Source organism: Mobula birostris, chromosome 14, assembly GCF_030028105.1.
Source record: "Mobula birostris isolate sMobBir1 chromosome 14, sMobBir1.hap1, whole genome shotgun sequence".
Classification (NCBI taxonomy): Eukaryota; Metazoa; Chordata; class Chondrichthyes; order Myliobatiformes; family Myliobatidae; genus Mobula; species Mobula birostris.
In genome coordinates, this window is record NC_092383.1 from 8119913 (window position 1) to 8136295 (window position 16383).

The 16383-nt window shown below is 43.4% G+C and overlaps 1 protein-coding gene across 2 annotated transcripts in view; it reads right to left on the reverse strand.

Annotated features, from left to right (window-relative positions):
- LOC140209684 (ceroid-lipofuscinosis neuronal protein 6 homolog) overlaps positions 1–16383 on the reverse strand; it is a 50214-nt gene that overhangs the window by 24791 nt on the left and 9040 nt on the right. For both annotated transcript variants that reach the window (XM_072278057.1, XM_072278058.1), the window contains exons 3-4: positions 8777–8891; positions 5531–5629 (exon numbers count right to left, since the gene is read on the reverse strand). In XM_072278057.1, the coding sequence (XP_072134158.1) occupies positions 5531–5629; positions 8777–8891 (214 nt within the window). The remainder of the gene's footprint in view (positions 1–5530; positions 5630–8776; positions 8892–16383) is intronic.

Sequence of the window (16383 nt, forward strand, 5' to 3'; positions counted from 1 at the left end):
CTAATGCAATATCAAATAATAAAGGACTAAGAGGACAGCCTTGTCGAGTACCTCGAAAAAGAGGGAAAAAAGGTGAGCTTAGAGAGTTAGTACAGACCGAGGCCACAGGAGAATGATATAACAGTTTGATCCAGGATATAAATTTCGAGCTAAAATTAAACATTTCAAGCACCCTTAAATAAGTAAGGCCATTCTACTCTATCAAAAGCTTTCTCAGCATCTAAAGAGATAACACACTCAGGAACATTTTGTGAGGGGGTATAAACAATATTTAACAGTGTGCGAATGTTATAAAAAGAGTAATGACCTTTAATAAAACCCGTTTGGTCTTCCGAAATAATAAAAGGAAGTACTTTTTCTAATCTGTTTGCTAATAACTTAGAAAAAATTTTAGAGTCAACATTTAATAAAGATATTGGTCTATAAGATGCACATTGAGCAGGATCTTTATCCTTCTTTAATATTAGAGAGATTGACGCTCTATTGAAAGATTCAGGAAGTTTACCAAGTTTTAATGAAGCCTCGAAAACCGTACAGAACCAAGGGATTAATGAAGGTGCAAAACATTTATAAAATTCTACGGTAAACCCATCAGGGCCAGGAGCTTTCCCCAGGTTCATAGAAGAAATAATTCTTAATCTCATCAGTGGTAATGGGAGTATCTAGCATAGAAGCCATATCCTGTGAAATCTCAGGGAAGTCTAGGTTATCTAAAAAATCATTCATATATTTAGAGTCTCGAGGAGACTCTGATTAATATAAGGAAGAATAAAAATCAAAGAAAGTTTGATTAATCCCCGCATGATCAAGTATCAGTCGGTCATTTTGATTATAAATCTGATTAATTTGAGATTTAGCATAATTAGACTTCAATTGGTTAGCCAACAGTTTGCCAATTTTATCACTGTGTACATAAAATTCACTTCTTGTTTTCTTTAATTGGTTTACAATCGAGGACGAAAGTAATAAACTGTGTTCCATTTGAAGTTCAGTTCTTTGTTCATATAACTCCTCAGAGGGAGCTGTAACATATTTCTTATCAATTTCCTTAATCTTGTCCACAATTACCAACTCCTCGTGCTTCAGCTTCTTCCTCAAAGCAGCAGAATACAAGATAATCTGACCACGAATATAAGCTTTAAAAGTATCCCAAAGAATGTTCACAGAAATATCCTCTGTATAGTTGATTGTAAAAAAAAGATCAATCTGTTCATTCATAAAGTTAACAAAGTCCGAGTCCTGAAGCAACAGCGAATTAAAACGCCATTGTCTATTATTTTGTGTATTAGCCTGAATTTTAATAGAAAGCTTAAGTGGAGCATGATCCGAAATGGTTATAGAGTCATAATCACATTTAATCACTGAAGAAATAAGACGAGAGTCAATAAAGAAATAATCAATTCTTGAATAGGAATGGTGAACATGTGAAAAAAAAGAAAAATCTTTTTCCTGAGGATGCAGAAAACGCCAAATGTCCGTCGACCCAGAATCAGAGAGGAATGAATTAATCAAAGTTGCAGATTTATTAGGTAAGGTCCGTAGAGGAGCCGAACGGTCCAAAGCTGGAGATAAACAGGTATTAAGATCTCTGCCCCAGATCAATGAAAACTCATTCAAATTCGGGAACTGATTAAATAATGATTTATAAAATTCCGGACAGTCCATATTGGGAGCATAAACATTAACCAAATTTTATTAAATAGTAGACCACTAACCAGTAGAAATCTACCATTTGAATCAGAAATAATATCTTGTTGTATAAAAGTAACTGAGGAGTCTACAAAAATAGAGACGCCTCGAATCTTAGCGTTAGAGTTCGAATGAAACTGTTGTTCCTTCCAGAATTTAAAAAAACGTAGTCTGTCCCCCCTCCGCACATGGGTCTCTTGTAAAAATAAAATTTGTGCTTTAAGTCTCCGGAACACTTTAAAAACTTTTTTCCTTTTAATAGGATGGTTAAGACCATTAGCATTCCAGGAGACAAAATTAATAGTAGACTCCATAAACCCTAGAGTCAACCCGCAACAAGGAGGATTGACAATAGGCTCGACCCACGAACCCGGAAAAGGAACAGAACAAATAAGAGATACCGGGAAGGAGAACGCAACCAATACTTCAATAGTACACACAGCCCAAGAAGAAAAAAACTAAAATGTGAAGCCCCTCCCACCACCCCCCACCCCATGACCCCAAGGCTAAATCTAACACAGACCAGCCAGAAAGAAGCAAGCACTAAAACTACCCCCATGACTTCCGATAGACGCTCCCTAAAAAAAGTGTAAATATAAAAAAGATCAGCTAGTTATAAAACAGTAAAGAATAAAAAAAGTAAGTCAATTAAAACAAACACAATATAACAGAGAAAAAGCCAGAAAATATAAAAAAAACGCAACAAACCCCAGACCCTATAAACAAAAAAAGAAATAAAATTATTAAAATAAACTAGTTATAAAAACCAACAAAAAAAAGTAGATTTAAAAACTACAAAATTTAAGGCCTCAAAGGAAATACGTAGAATGACGCTGAGGGAATAACCGCCCAGAATCCCCTGGGAAAAAGAAAGGAATGACGCAGATAGAAAGGAAGTTTAGCAACCATATTAATGAATCAAAAATAAACTTTTCTGCCCATATAAGGCAAAAAAAAAAAAATTAAAGTCGACAGATTCACAAGCTCCGATCAAACGGAGATAGTTAAAAATTACGATTAAGATGTTGAAGGTGAAAATTGATCCAGATAACTCTGGGCATCCGATGGAGATTCAAAAAAACGAAGGGCTCCATCCAACGTGCGGATCCTTAAATGCGCTGGGTAAAGCAGCGCTGGTTTTAAATCCATCTTGTAGAGTTCCGACATCACAGATCTGTAACGAATCCGTTGATCCCAAATTGGTTTACTGAAATCCTCCACGAATCGGAACTTAAGATACAAAAAATCAATGTAACCTTTAGATCGAACGAAACGAAACAGTTTCTCCTTGTCTTGAAAGTAATGAAAACGTAAGATGACATGTCGAGGTTTATCTGACTTAGACGAGTGTGATGGAACTCTGTGAACACGATCCAGTAATGGTGGTTGGTCGGGAAATACAGTAGGAAATGCATCTTTTAAAAGTTGAGAAAAATACTTCATAGGGTTATCAGATTCGACAGCTTCACGCACCCCAATCATTTGAAGATTCTGCCGTCGCATTCTGGATTCTAAGTCAGAGTTTTTAAAAGTCAGAAAGTCAAGTTTCTTCTTCATTACCTTAATTGTTTCTTTGATTTTCTCCATCTTGAGTTCATTTTGTTGCGTGGATTTTTGAAGATCAGATATAACCGACTGATGTTCTGTAATAGATGTTTGAATCTTATCGATTGAATCGGCAATTTTCTGGAAATTAATTGAAATTTCCGCACGAATCAGCTCCGTAATAGAGGTTGAAATTTCCCTTTGAATTAGATCCGATATAGCTTTCAAAGTCACCGGTGGTTAAGTCGGAGGAAAATCGGTACCTTTCGGTCTAACCGGAGGTTTGCCGTCCTTCCCGTTTTTTCCATTCTTAGACATAGCAGACCTTAAAAGCATCCGATTATCAAAGAGCCCAATTTATTTCAAAATATTGTAAAAGTCGGTGCCTTAATGGTTAATTAAAATATAGCTGATCATAAGAAAAAAAACTCAGAGGTAATGGAGCGAGTCAAGAACACGACTTCACTCCATGAGCTCTACCGGAAGTCCCCACGCTGTCTTTAAAGAGAGTGAACCCTCGCAAGGCGGAAGGTCAAGATGGAGTACCTGGTAAGGCTCTGAAAACGTGTCACTGCTATGGGCGAAAGTTCCCACTTGCTTCAAAAAGGCAACAATTATACCAGTGCCTAAGAAGAATAATGTGAGTTGCCTTAATGACTATCGCCTGGTAGCACTCACATTGACAGTGATGAAATGCTTTGAGAGGTTGATTATGACTAGACTGAACTCCTGCCTCAGTAAGGACTTGGACCCATTGCAATTTGCCTATCGCAACAATAGGTCAATGGCAGATGCAATCTCAATGGCCCTTCACATGGCTTAAGACCACTTGGACAACACAAACACCTACGTCAGGATGCTGTTCATTGACTATAGCTCAGCATTTAATACCATCATTCCCACAATCCTGATTGAGAAGTTGCAGAACCTGGGCCTCTGTACCTCCCTCTGCAATTGGATCCTCGACTTCCTAACCGGAAGACTACGCTCTGTGTGGATTGGTGATAACATATCCTCTTCACTGACGATCAATACTGGCGCACACCAGGGGTGTGTGCTTAGCCCACTGGTGGCTAGGCATAGCTCAAATACCATTTATAAATCTGCTGATGATACAACCATTGTTGGTAGAATCTCAGGTGGTGACGAGAGGGCGTGCAGGAGTGAGATATGCCAACTAGTGGAATGGTGCCACAGCAACAATCTGGCACTCAATGTCAGTAAGACGAAAGAGCTGATTGTGGACTTCAGGAAAGATAAGATGAAGGAACACATACTAATCCTCATAGAGGGATCAGAAGTGGAGAGAGTGAGCAGCTTCAAGTTCCTGGGTGTCAAGATCTCTGAGGATCTAACCTGGTCCCAACACATCAATGTAGTTATAAAGAAGGCAAGACAGCAGATATACTTTATTAGGAGTTCGAAGAGATTTGGCATGTCAACAAATACACTCGAAAACTTGTACAGTTGTACTGTGGGGAGCATTCTGACAGGCTGCATCACTGTCTGGTGTGGAGGGGCTACTGCACAGGACCGAAAGAAGCTGCAGAAGGTTGTAAATCTAGTCAGCTCCATCTTGGCACCAGCCTACAAAGTACCCAGGACACCTTCAAGGAGCGGTGTCTCAGAAAGGCAGCGCCCATTATTAAGGACCTTCAGCACCCAGGACATGCCCTTTTCTCACTGTTACCATTAGACAGGAGGTGCAGAAGCCTGAAGGCACACACTCAGCGATTCAGGAACAGTTTCTTCCCCTCTGCCATCCGATTCCCAAATGGACATTGAATCTTTGGACACTACCTCACTTTTTTTTAATATACAGTATTTCTGTTTTTGAACTTTTTATTATTCAATATATGTAATTGATTTGCTTGTTTATTTATTATTATTATATTTTATTTATTATTTTTTTTCTCTCTCTGCTAGAGTATGTATTGCATTGAACTGCTGCTGCTAAGTTAACAAATTTCACGTCACATGCCGGTGATAATAAACCTGATTCTGATTCTGGTTCATCAACTCCTCCTACTTTCCTTTCCCTTTACGAGGTAATTTACAATGGCCAATTGATCTACCTGATGTCTATGGGATATAAGCAGAAACTGCGGCAGTAATTCACAGAGAGAACATGCAAACTCTGTGCAGTCAGGATCACCGCACTGAAGTTACAATCAGATACTGACTGCACAGATTCTTTGACCCTTTCTCCCCATGTTGATGCACGGCATTGCGGGCCGAAGGACTTTGAACTGTGCTGCAATATTCCATGTTCTACAACTTACTGCAAAGGCCTTACCTTCAGCAGGAGGAATGGAGTGATGACATTGTAGGCCATGTGGAAATAATCACCAACACTTGGCTTATTTAGCGGAAACCATTCCAGAGGAAGGATAATCTGGGAAGAAGCACAGGGCAGCCCTGGTCAAATTAGTTCCGGTAAACGACATCGAAATTATAAACTGCACGTCCAATGCTCTCCCCTCTCTTCCAATATAGTGTCAACATCAGCTCGGCCATCGACGACCTCTTCAAAAGGCAATGCCCCAAACAGGCTGCGTCTACCATTAGGGTATGCACACCATCCGGGACATACCCTCTTCACATTATTACCACCAGGAGGTACGGGAGCCTGAAGACACACACTCACGTTTTAGGAACAGCTTCTTCCCGTCCACCATCAGATTTCTGAATGGACCATGAACCCATGAACACTACCTTGCTCTCTCGTTGCACTACTTATTTACTTATTTTTATATTTCTTATTGTAACTTAGAGCAACTTAATGTCTTGCACGGTATTGCTGCTGTAAAACGACAAGTTTCATGACACATGTCGGAGATAATAAACCTAATTTGATTCTGCTCACATTGAGTAGTGGGGCAGACTTGCCAGGCCGAGTGGCCTACCACTGATCTGATTTGCTTAGCAAGTATCAAATTCTCTTCAGCCCCTGGGTAAATACGTCTCCACTGGATTTGCCATGGGCAGCATCAACGAATTATGGTCTCTGTGACGGAGAGCATTTGGTAAATGCACTCCTTTCACACACACACACACACACACACACACACACACACACACACGTCCTGTCGCAGCCTGGTATATTCTCATAATGGGTCCTAAACCGAGGTGATGTGCATGGGGTGGCTTTACGGTGCCTTTCCCCTCATACACGGCAGAATATTCTACTTCTTTAGTAACGGGGATGTGTAAATGTGAATATGTTGTTTGTATACTGTACTTAAGGTAGATATTTCTGTTTATTTTGTAATATGATTGTAACCACATTGTGGGGTGCATCATATTCTGATTCATGTGTAGTTTTAAGTTAACTTTGTTGGTAATTAAATATGGCATATACCGGTGCCTATAAAAGGAGCTCCTCGCCTTCAGTAAGAGAGAGAGAGAGATAGGGGCTGCCAGGAGTTCACACTGAACAAGAGTAACTATGAAGCTATTATTTCATTTTCTGGTAGATAATTTTTTGTAAATATTGGCAGTTTTCCTTTCACTATTTTTGCAAATGTTTGAAAGTTTGATTTTTGATGCACTTAATAAACTCCCTTGCACTAAAGTGCTAAGCAACTCCGGTAATTTTTCCTTTGGTCATAACCCACGTGGCTAAAAGTCTGGCAGCTTTATCCAGGTCAATGCCAGCATGAGGTTCGAGCCACCCAACATCTTCAACAAAGACTGCAGGAGAAACGACAAGGAGTGCAGCTGTATGACCATCTTCATCTGTTTTACAGCCACGGCCAAAACACCGGGACTTCAGAACAACACCCTGGGTGAGTCTGGCATTGGGTTAACATACCAGGAGCATTTGATGGCCCTGGGTCTGTACTCACTAGCATTTAGAAGAATGAGGGAGGATGTCATTGAAACTTATTGAATATTGAACGATAGAGCAGATATGGAGAGGATATTCCCTATAGGGAGGGAGTCTAGGACCACAGAGAAGTCCCTTTAGAACAGAGATGGGGAGAAACTTCTTTAGCCAGATCATGGAGAACCGGTGGAATTCTTTTCCACAGGCTTAGCCATTGGGTTTGTTTAAAGCGGAAGAAGTTAGTGCCAGAGAACAAAGGTGATGTCCTCAAGATGGGTCACAAAGTAATTCTTTTCACTTCCTTCACAGCTTCTTTCTATTTCAGATATGGTTCTACTTCTGTTGGAGCCTGTAACCTATATTCTGGCGGTGTGATTTTGGGCTGATTGGGCGATCTGGTGCTTTACTGTCTCCAAGAGGGTTCCTCGAGGCTGTGACCAAACCGTACAGCATGGAGGCTGGGAGGCTGGGAGGCTGGGAGGCTGGGAGACGGGGCCTGGGAGTGACTCCCTCTCTTGCCAATTAAAGTACTGAGGAAGACTGAAATCATCGAGGTGGGTGCGGAGGCGAGTGAGGAGTCAGCGCCGTCTATCAGCCTCTCGCTGGCTGCTGCCAGAGAAGATGTCTGTGTGTGGCCATCTCTCACTTGCTGCTCCTGAGGGCAGGTACTTGCGTTCGATCGATCTCTCTCTCCCTCGACGGTGTTGGTGGATGAGGCTGGAGCAAGGTTTAATTGACGCGGATCAGGTATTTGGACTCTAATTCAGTTTTTACAATGTGTTCTATTTCTAGTTCTAGTTCTGTTCACTCTTTTTTTGTTGCTACTTTTGGGTGATTTTTGAGTCGGGATGGCCTGCAGATAATGAACGCTGAGCTGAACTGTACTGAAATATGCCAGCAACACACATCAAAGTTGCTGGTGCACGCAGCAGGCCAGGCAGCATCTCTAGGAAGAGGTACAGTCGACGTTTCGGGCCGAAACCCTTTGTCAGGACTAACTGAAGGAAGAGCTAGTAAGAGATTTGAAAGTCGGGGGGGGGGGGGCGGGGGAGAGATCCGAAATGATAGGAGAAGACAGGAGGGGGAGGGATGGAGCCAAGAGCTGGACAGGTGATTGGCAAAAGGGATACGAGAGGATCACGGGACAGGAGGCCTAGGGAGAAAGAAAAGGAGGAGGGGGGAAAAACGCCCTGAAATACGCCTTTTGTGTTTCATACTCTATGCTTATTCGTTGCCATTTGTGCAATTTTTTTGCACGTGGGGAGAGAGTGATTTGACGTTTGATGTTTTTCTTTGAATGGGTTGGTTCCTTGGTTGTTCTTTGTTTTGTGACTGTCTGAGTAGAAGGCGAATTTCAGGTTGTATACCGCATACGTACTTTGATAATAAATATACTTTGAACTTTGATAGGTACTCAGTTAGTAAGGGTGTGAAAGGTTACAGGGAGAAGGACTGGGTTTGAGAAGGAAAATAAATCAGCCATGATTGAATGTCAGAGCAACTCGGATGGGCCGAATGGGTTAATTCTGCTCCGATGTCTTATGGCCTTTAGGGATTTTTACCACGCTGTCCTATATTGATGGGTCTCCAGTTGGCAATTCCTCCTCAACCTCATGCCCTCTCTAATCTTGAAGAGTCTCAGGGCAGCTCTCAGCCTTCCCAGTTCAGGAATGAACCTGCTTCCCTTTCCCCATTCGCAGATGCACCACTTACCATTGCAATCGGGCGGCCGAAATCCAGGATCCAGTTTTGTACCGTGAAGTAAAACCAAAGATCCAAGTGAAACTGGGGCTTTTTGTCCAGGTTCTCCTGCTCCTTTCCTGCATTCCTTGAAAGCACAGAGAAGTGGAACTTACAGTGAACCAACCATGGCCTTTAAAAAAATGTGATCCACTTACTCTACTCAAATCTAGCTGCGAAATAGCCAACCAATCAACGGGAATCCAATACTAGATTCCAACCCTGGTAAGATGTGGGAAAAGCAAACGCTGCATGCTACCGTGGGCAGCGTGGTAACGTAGTGGTTAGTGTAATGCTTTACAGCACCAGCAGTCTGAAGACTGGGGTTCAGTTCTAGCCACTGTCTGTAAGAAGTCTGTACTTTCTCCCCATGACCGCGTGGGTTTACTCTGGGTGTTTCCACATTTCAAAGACATACAGGTTAGGGTTAATAAATTGTGAGCATGCTATGTCAACACCAGAAGTGTGGTGACACTTGCGGGCCGCCCCCAGCACATCCTCAGACTGTGTTGGTTGTTGACACAAACGACGCACTTCACTGTATGCTTCGTAGTATATGTGACAAATAAAGCTAATCTTTCTATCGTCATCCTTTTGTGTTGTGTTGTTTAATGTGGGTGATCATGGTCTTATCCGTGACTATGATTGTTTTTGGAAACTCTTTCTGCAGAAGTGGTTCGCCATTGCCTTCTTCTGGGCAGTGTCTTTACAACTTGGATGATTGTCTGTCTGGCGTCAGTGGTCGCATAACCCGGACTTGTGATGTGCACCGGCTGCTCGTACGACCATCCACCACCTGCTCCCATGACTTCATGTGACCTGATCGGGGGCTAAGCAGGTCCTATATCTTGCCCAAGGGTGACCTGCAGGCTAGCAGAAGGAATGAGTACCTTACACCTCCTTTGGTAGAGACGTATCTCCACCTCACCACTCTAAATCTTTCTACCTCCACTTCATAAAACTTCCAAAGTTGAGGAAATACAAGGCATGTTGGAAATATACTCATCCCAGACCTGAAATGTTTTTGGGTTTGTGTCCTACTACATTAAGCATTATCAGGGATGCATCTCACCCCAACCATGGACTTTTTACTCTCCTCCCATCCGGTAGGCGCTACAGGAGCCTCCGCTCCTGCACCAGCAGACACAGGAAGAGCTTCTTCCCTGAGGCTGTGACACTGCTGAACCTCTCATCACAGCGCTAAGCAGTATTGCACCCATATTGTACTGTCTCAGTACTTTTATATTTGTGTGCTGTAGCACTTTTTTTATCCGCAGTTAACACTACTCTTTGCATTTCTGGTCAGATGCTAAATGCATTTCATTGGCTTTGTATCTGTACTCAGCACAATGACAATAAAGTTGAATCTAATCTAATCTAATCTACTGTCTATGGAAAATCAGAGACGGTATCTTCTGACTAAGATATTAGGGTTTGTGGATACTCACGTAAACAGAATGTGAACTCACTTCATATTGGAGGTAGGATTCACTAGTTTTTAAAAGGCAAATTGTGTATTCAAGTGAAAATTTCTGATTCTGACATGGACCATGAAACCCATAAGCTGTTGACGTATTGAGAGTTTAACCCGATTTCACAGCTGGAGGATGTGACAAAGGTTTAGATGTCAAAAGAAAGGGCAGATTAGTGTTAGATTTCAATAGCCATTTGCAACATGAATTATACATAGAATCTTCCTCCTCAGTTGTCAGCCTGGCCCTTAGATCTGAGACCATTCACTCCTCTCCGCACCTATACCAGTGCGAAGTAGCCTGGCACTATTCAGACAGTGAAGATCAGTGGCGCACGAGATGCTATGGACAGTAAGAAAGAAATTAAAGATTAGCTTTATTAGTCACATGCACATCAAAACATACAGTGAAATGGGTTGTGTGCTTCAAATAAAATAAAATCAGTGAGGATTGTGCTGGGCAGTCCATAAGTGCCGCCACGCTTCCAGTGCCAGCGTAGTGTGCCCACAATTTACTGTACATCTTCAGAATGTGGAAGGAAACTGGAGCACTCTGAGAAAACACACGCGGTCACGGGGATAACGTAAAACTCCGTACAGACAATGGCGGAAATTCAGCCCTCTTCTTACAGCTGGTGCTGTAATAGCATTGTGCTAACCACTACGCTACTGTCCAACACATCCTCACGCAATCCATTTGAATTGGGTGAGGATGTGTTGGACAGTAGCGTAGTGGTTAGAACCCTCCAGAGCAGGTGAGGGAAGCCTGCGTACTTCTTGTATCGAGTGTTTGGGCATTTTCGCCCCCCTTCCTGGGTCACCAGTGAACCACCCACTCACATCCTGCCTCTCAACCAGCTGGACTGAACATTCACAACCCGCACAAAACGCCGGAGGAACTCAGTGAGCCAGGCAGCATCTACAGAGAGGAATAAACAGTCAACATTGCAACCTGAGACCCTTCACCAGGACTGGAAAGGAAGGGAACAGAGGCCAGAAACTGACTTCTCATTGTGGTAAAGAGTGTCCCGACCTAGGGTTTTAGCCTGAACTGTCAATAATCTGTCCCATCCAGAGATGCTCCTCAACCCACTGAGTTTCTCCAGCAGATTGTCCGTGGCTGAACTGTCACTGTGGTCATTCACTGCTTTGGTTACTATAGAAACTAGAGTACATGGACAGAGAGCTTCAACAACAGCACACAGTGGCATGCCATCTTGGACAGTATCTCCCATCCACTACATAATGTACTGGTTGGGCACAGGAGTACATTCAGCCAGAGACTCATTCCACCGAGATGCAACACAGAGCGTCATAGGAAGTCATTCCTGCCTGTGGCCATCAAACTTTACAACTCCTCCCTTGGAGGGTCAGACACCCTGAGCCAATAGGCTGGTCCTGGACTTATTTCCTGGCATAATTTACATATTACTATTTAACTATTTATGGTTTTATTACTATTTAATTATTTATGGTGCAACTGTAACAAAAACCAATTTCCCCTGGGATCAATAAAGTATGACTATGACTATGACTACTATGTAGTGGTTAGCACAATGCTTTACAGTCCAGCGACCCGGGTTCAATTCCAGCTGCTGCCTGTAAGGAGTTTGTACGTTCTCACCATGACCGTGTGGGTTTCCTCCAGGTGCTCTGGCTTCCTCTCACAGTCCAAAGACGTATGGTTGGTAGGTTAATTGGGCATTGTAAATTGTCCCATGATTAGACTAGGATTATAATCGTGGGATTGTGAGGCGGGATTATAATCGCGGGATTGTGAGGCGGCGTAGCTCAATGGGCCTATTCTGCCCTGTATCTCAGTAAATGAATAAACAGAAGCCCAGGGAGTGGAGTACATCATGGACTGTCATCACCTTAGGCATGCCCTCTTCCATTACCACCATCAGGGAGCAGGCACAGCAGCCTCAAGACACAAAATGTTAAGGACAGCTCCTTAGCCTGATTTCTGGATGGCCCACGAACCTATGAGCACAGCCACGCCATTTCTCTTTTGCACTGTAAATAGAACAGAACAGCATAGTACACCACGATGTTGAGCCGACACCTGAACCTACGTACTCCAAGATCAGTCTAAAGCTTCCCTCCCACATAGCCAGTAGTGTACTTGGAGACAGCGGCCGCTCCAGGTATACGTGATCCTTTTTGCACTTGTGAGAAACTGCTGCCTATTAAGAATATCAAGTGCTGCAGGTCGACCCCATCAGCGAGCCGCTCGAGAGTGGAGGAGCTGGACTTGGTGCGGACTGTGTTGCTGCCTGCTACAGGAAGGCTTCGGAGTCAGTGCCTGAGGGCGGTGTATAATTAAACACGGGGAGTGAGCGATTGTCTTGGACATCTTTCTTGTGATCGCAAGACCCTGTAGGACATTGGTATTGTAGAATACTGCAAGTCGGGGTCCCTGGTTCGTTAGTGAGACTGGTGGGAGTGTCTTTGGCTGTAGTGCAGACTAGGTCCCCATTCTGCTTAGTTGCTAGTTACAGCTGCCTGGGGAAGAGATGCCTGAGGTGGTGTGGTGCGGTGACCATGGAGAGCTGGGTGCTGGACCCTCCTGTTGGTGCTGCCTCCTGTGGGCTGGCTCAGTGAAAGACAAGCTAAATCGCATCAGTCTGCGGCTGTGCATGCACGCGGTGATCGGACTGCTGCGGGCTTGTTCTTGCTGACAACATCCCATGCACCATCAATCTACTGAACATGACACTCAGGGGCTTGGGGCTGTATTATTTTATGTGACTGTATGCTTACTGCTGTCCTAATTGTATGTGCTACATGTGCCTTGCGTTGTATGACTGCTGGCACTCTGTTCTGCACCTTGGCCTCGGAGAGATGCTGTTTCATTTGGCTGTATTCATGGGTATTCTTGTATAGATGAATGACAATTAAACTTGAAATTGAACTAGCCCTCTATTTTTCTTGTATCCATGTACCTATCTAAATGTCTCCAGTGTATCTGCCTCAACCACCACTCCTGGCAGTGTGTTCCATACACTCAACCTCTAATTAAAAAAATCTATCTCTGAAATCTCCCCCCTATTCTTTCCTACAATCACCGTAAAATGATGCCCTCTCTTGTTAGCTATTTCAGTCCTGAGAAACGGGTGCCCACTCTGTCCATGCGTCTTATTGCCTGCAATATTTATGTCTTTCACTGTACTGCTGCTACAAACCAACACATGTCAACGTTAATAAATCTAATTCTGATGCATTATCAGCAACTAATTGTGATGTGACATCCAGCTCCTGGGTAAGACATTGTCTCCTCCACTTTAGTAGTCACATGACAAAAATCTCATTACTACTGCTTACATCATAAAGATGAACTTGTCACCATCCTGTCATCCTGGGCATTTGCTGCAAGTGAGTTTAATCTGAGTTTTGATCAGTAATGTTGGCAAGGGTTTTAAATGATAACAGAGCATTTTATCCACCGGTAGAATGAAACCCTGGAGTTACACTGTCATCGGTTAGGGAAATCAACCATTCCTCTTGCGGGCTGCTGGCTAAAGTGCCGCTGAAATTGCTGCTTGGGCAGGTCTGGTGTGGTTGTTGTGAAATAAAGTGAGGCTTAGCATTTAGTCCTGAGCTTGTGAGGGGAAGGAAGTTGGGAAAGGTGTGGTCAATCACTGGTGCTTGTAGTCCTCCTCTCCTTCCCTTTTCCTTCTCATTTCCCTGGGCAAAATTAACCCTGTAATGAGGGGTATAGATAGGGTAAATGCAAACAGGCTTTTTCCCCCACTGAGATTGGGTGAGACTAGAACTGGAGGTCATAAGTTCAGGGTGAATGGTGAAACGTGAGGGGGAATTTCTTCACTCAGAACGCGGTGTGAGTGTGGTATGAGGTGCCCCCAGAAGTGGTGGATGTGGGTGTGATTTCAACATTGAAGAGAAGTTTGGACATGGAGGTGAGGGGTATGGCAGGCTATGGTCCTGGTGTGGCAGAATAATAGTTTGGCATGGATCAGATGGGCCGAACGGCCTGTTTCTGTGCTGTAGTTCTCTGTGACTATGGCATAGTGAGGCCTCTGTGGGTCAGGGTTGACCATGGACACTGCATCCTTGCTGTGTAGATAACAAGCCAGGGCAGTACAATTTGGAGAACAAGCTGTTGCCCATGCAGCAGGCCCCACTCTCCACGCAGCTGACGAACCCAAAGGAACGGCAGAGACTGATACGGTTTGGCAGCAGCAGCATCGATGGAGTTGCTGGTCAGCACTGAATTCAACGTAGGACTGCCTTAGGGACTCCAGCTCTGGATTTTTCCCTCGAGGTTTACTCCCGGAGCCTTCCTCATGAGTGGGTGCAGCTGCAAGGCAGCGGAGGTTTGAGATCAGAATTTTATGACATATTGGTCACAATAGTGCTATGTTGTTATCACTTTGGTCTACAGAGAAGTTTCAAAGTATAGAACTTATTGACTCCTAAGGACTTTGATCAAGTTTACACAATCAATTACAGATATTTTCCACATATGGGTACTGATGGAAATGAGCAATAATTTCCCCATCCGTAGCCGACCTTGCCAAAGTGTTGGTGAGTTGCCTTCTTGAACTCGTGCAGTTGCTTGGCTATAGATACAGCCATATTTTTGTTCGTGGGAGTTTCAGAATAACAGAGGAATGGCGATGTCTCTCCGGAATGGTGTGCAACTTGAGGGCATGGCAACCATTGTCCTTGACCTTCTAGACCATGGGGTTCCCTACCTGGGGTCCATGTGCCCCTTGGTTGATGTTAGGGGTCCATGGCATAAAAAAGGTTGGGAACCCCTGTTCTAGGCAATGGGGAGTAGCAACTGAGGAACTTCGGAAAGTTACTGAGGTTCATTCCATGGGTAGGTCACCAAAGCCTTGGTGCTGGATGGAGTGAGTAGATGATAATTACTAACTGAACAGGGCACATTGTCCTGGGTGCTATCGGTATGGAGTAGCTGGCTAGTACACATTTGTCATCATTGGCGAGTCCTGGGATTGATACTGAAGATCAAAGCCCAAAGGTCAATCGGATGTCCGGAAATTGATGGCCAGAGCCCTGAGAATGGGGAAGGTCAAAGCCTCATGCCTGCGAATGAGTGAGTCTGCAGGAGGCTGGTTTCCGGAGACAGCCTGTTTGGGGTTTGATGACTGTACATGTGTGTGGGTGGGTGGCAGGGAGGAGGGAGGCTTGTTTTGCTGTTGCTGTTTTGTTGTTCTGCCGAGCACTGTAGGCATGCTAAATTGATGCCGGAATGTGTGGCAGCACCTGTGTCCTGCCCTCAGTTTGTGTTGGTCGTTAACACAGAAACCTTATGTCACTGTACATGTGATAAATAAATGAATCTGAATCAGGGTATATTGTTCCGGATGTTATCCATATGGAGAAGCTGAAAATATTATATTACACTGTGCGGAGCTTGTTAGCAAAGTCTAAGTCCTAAGGATGAATTTAAACGAACACTGATTCTCATTCATTTATTCAAAAATCTCTACAGTACGTTACATATTGATGTTGGATTATTGTTGACACATGTACCAAGATACAACAAAAAGATCGTCTTGCACACTGTTGATACAGATCAGATCATTACACAGTACATTGAAGTAGAATGAGGTAAAACAGTAACAATGCAGGATAAAGTGGAAAAGCTACTGAATATGGTCAGTGCAGGTAAATGATAAAGTGCAAGATCATAACGAGGTAGATTGTGAGGTCAAGAGTCCATCTTATCATACAAGAGTCTGATAACAGTGGAAACTAAGTTACTCTTTAGCCTGATGATACATGCTTTCAGGCTTTTCTCTCTTCTGCCTGATAAGGAGAAGGGAGAAGAGTGAATGTCTGGAAAGAGAGGGGTCTTTGATTATGCTAGCTTCTTTACTGAACTTCTAAATTTGGCTGATCAAGAGTGAATATTTTCAAATAATAGGAGGATATAATTAAAAAGTGTTATTGGTTGATTGTTGTGTCCTATGCAAGGCGATGATTTAACAGCATCTACCTCAGAATGAGAATGCCTATTTGTAAGCCCAGATAGAAAGCTGAAAAAAATTACGCCAATTATAAGGTGCCAAAGAGAGACAGAATGAAGAGAGAGAGATTGGTGTTGGTATAGCAAACT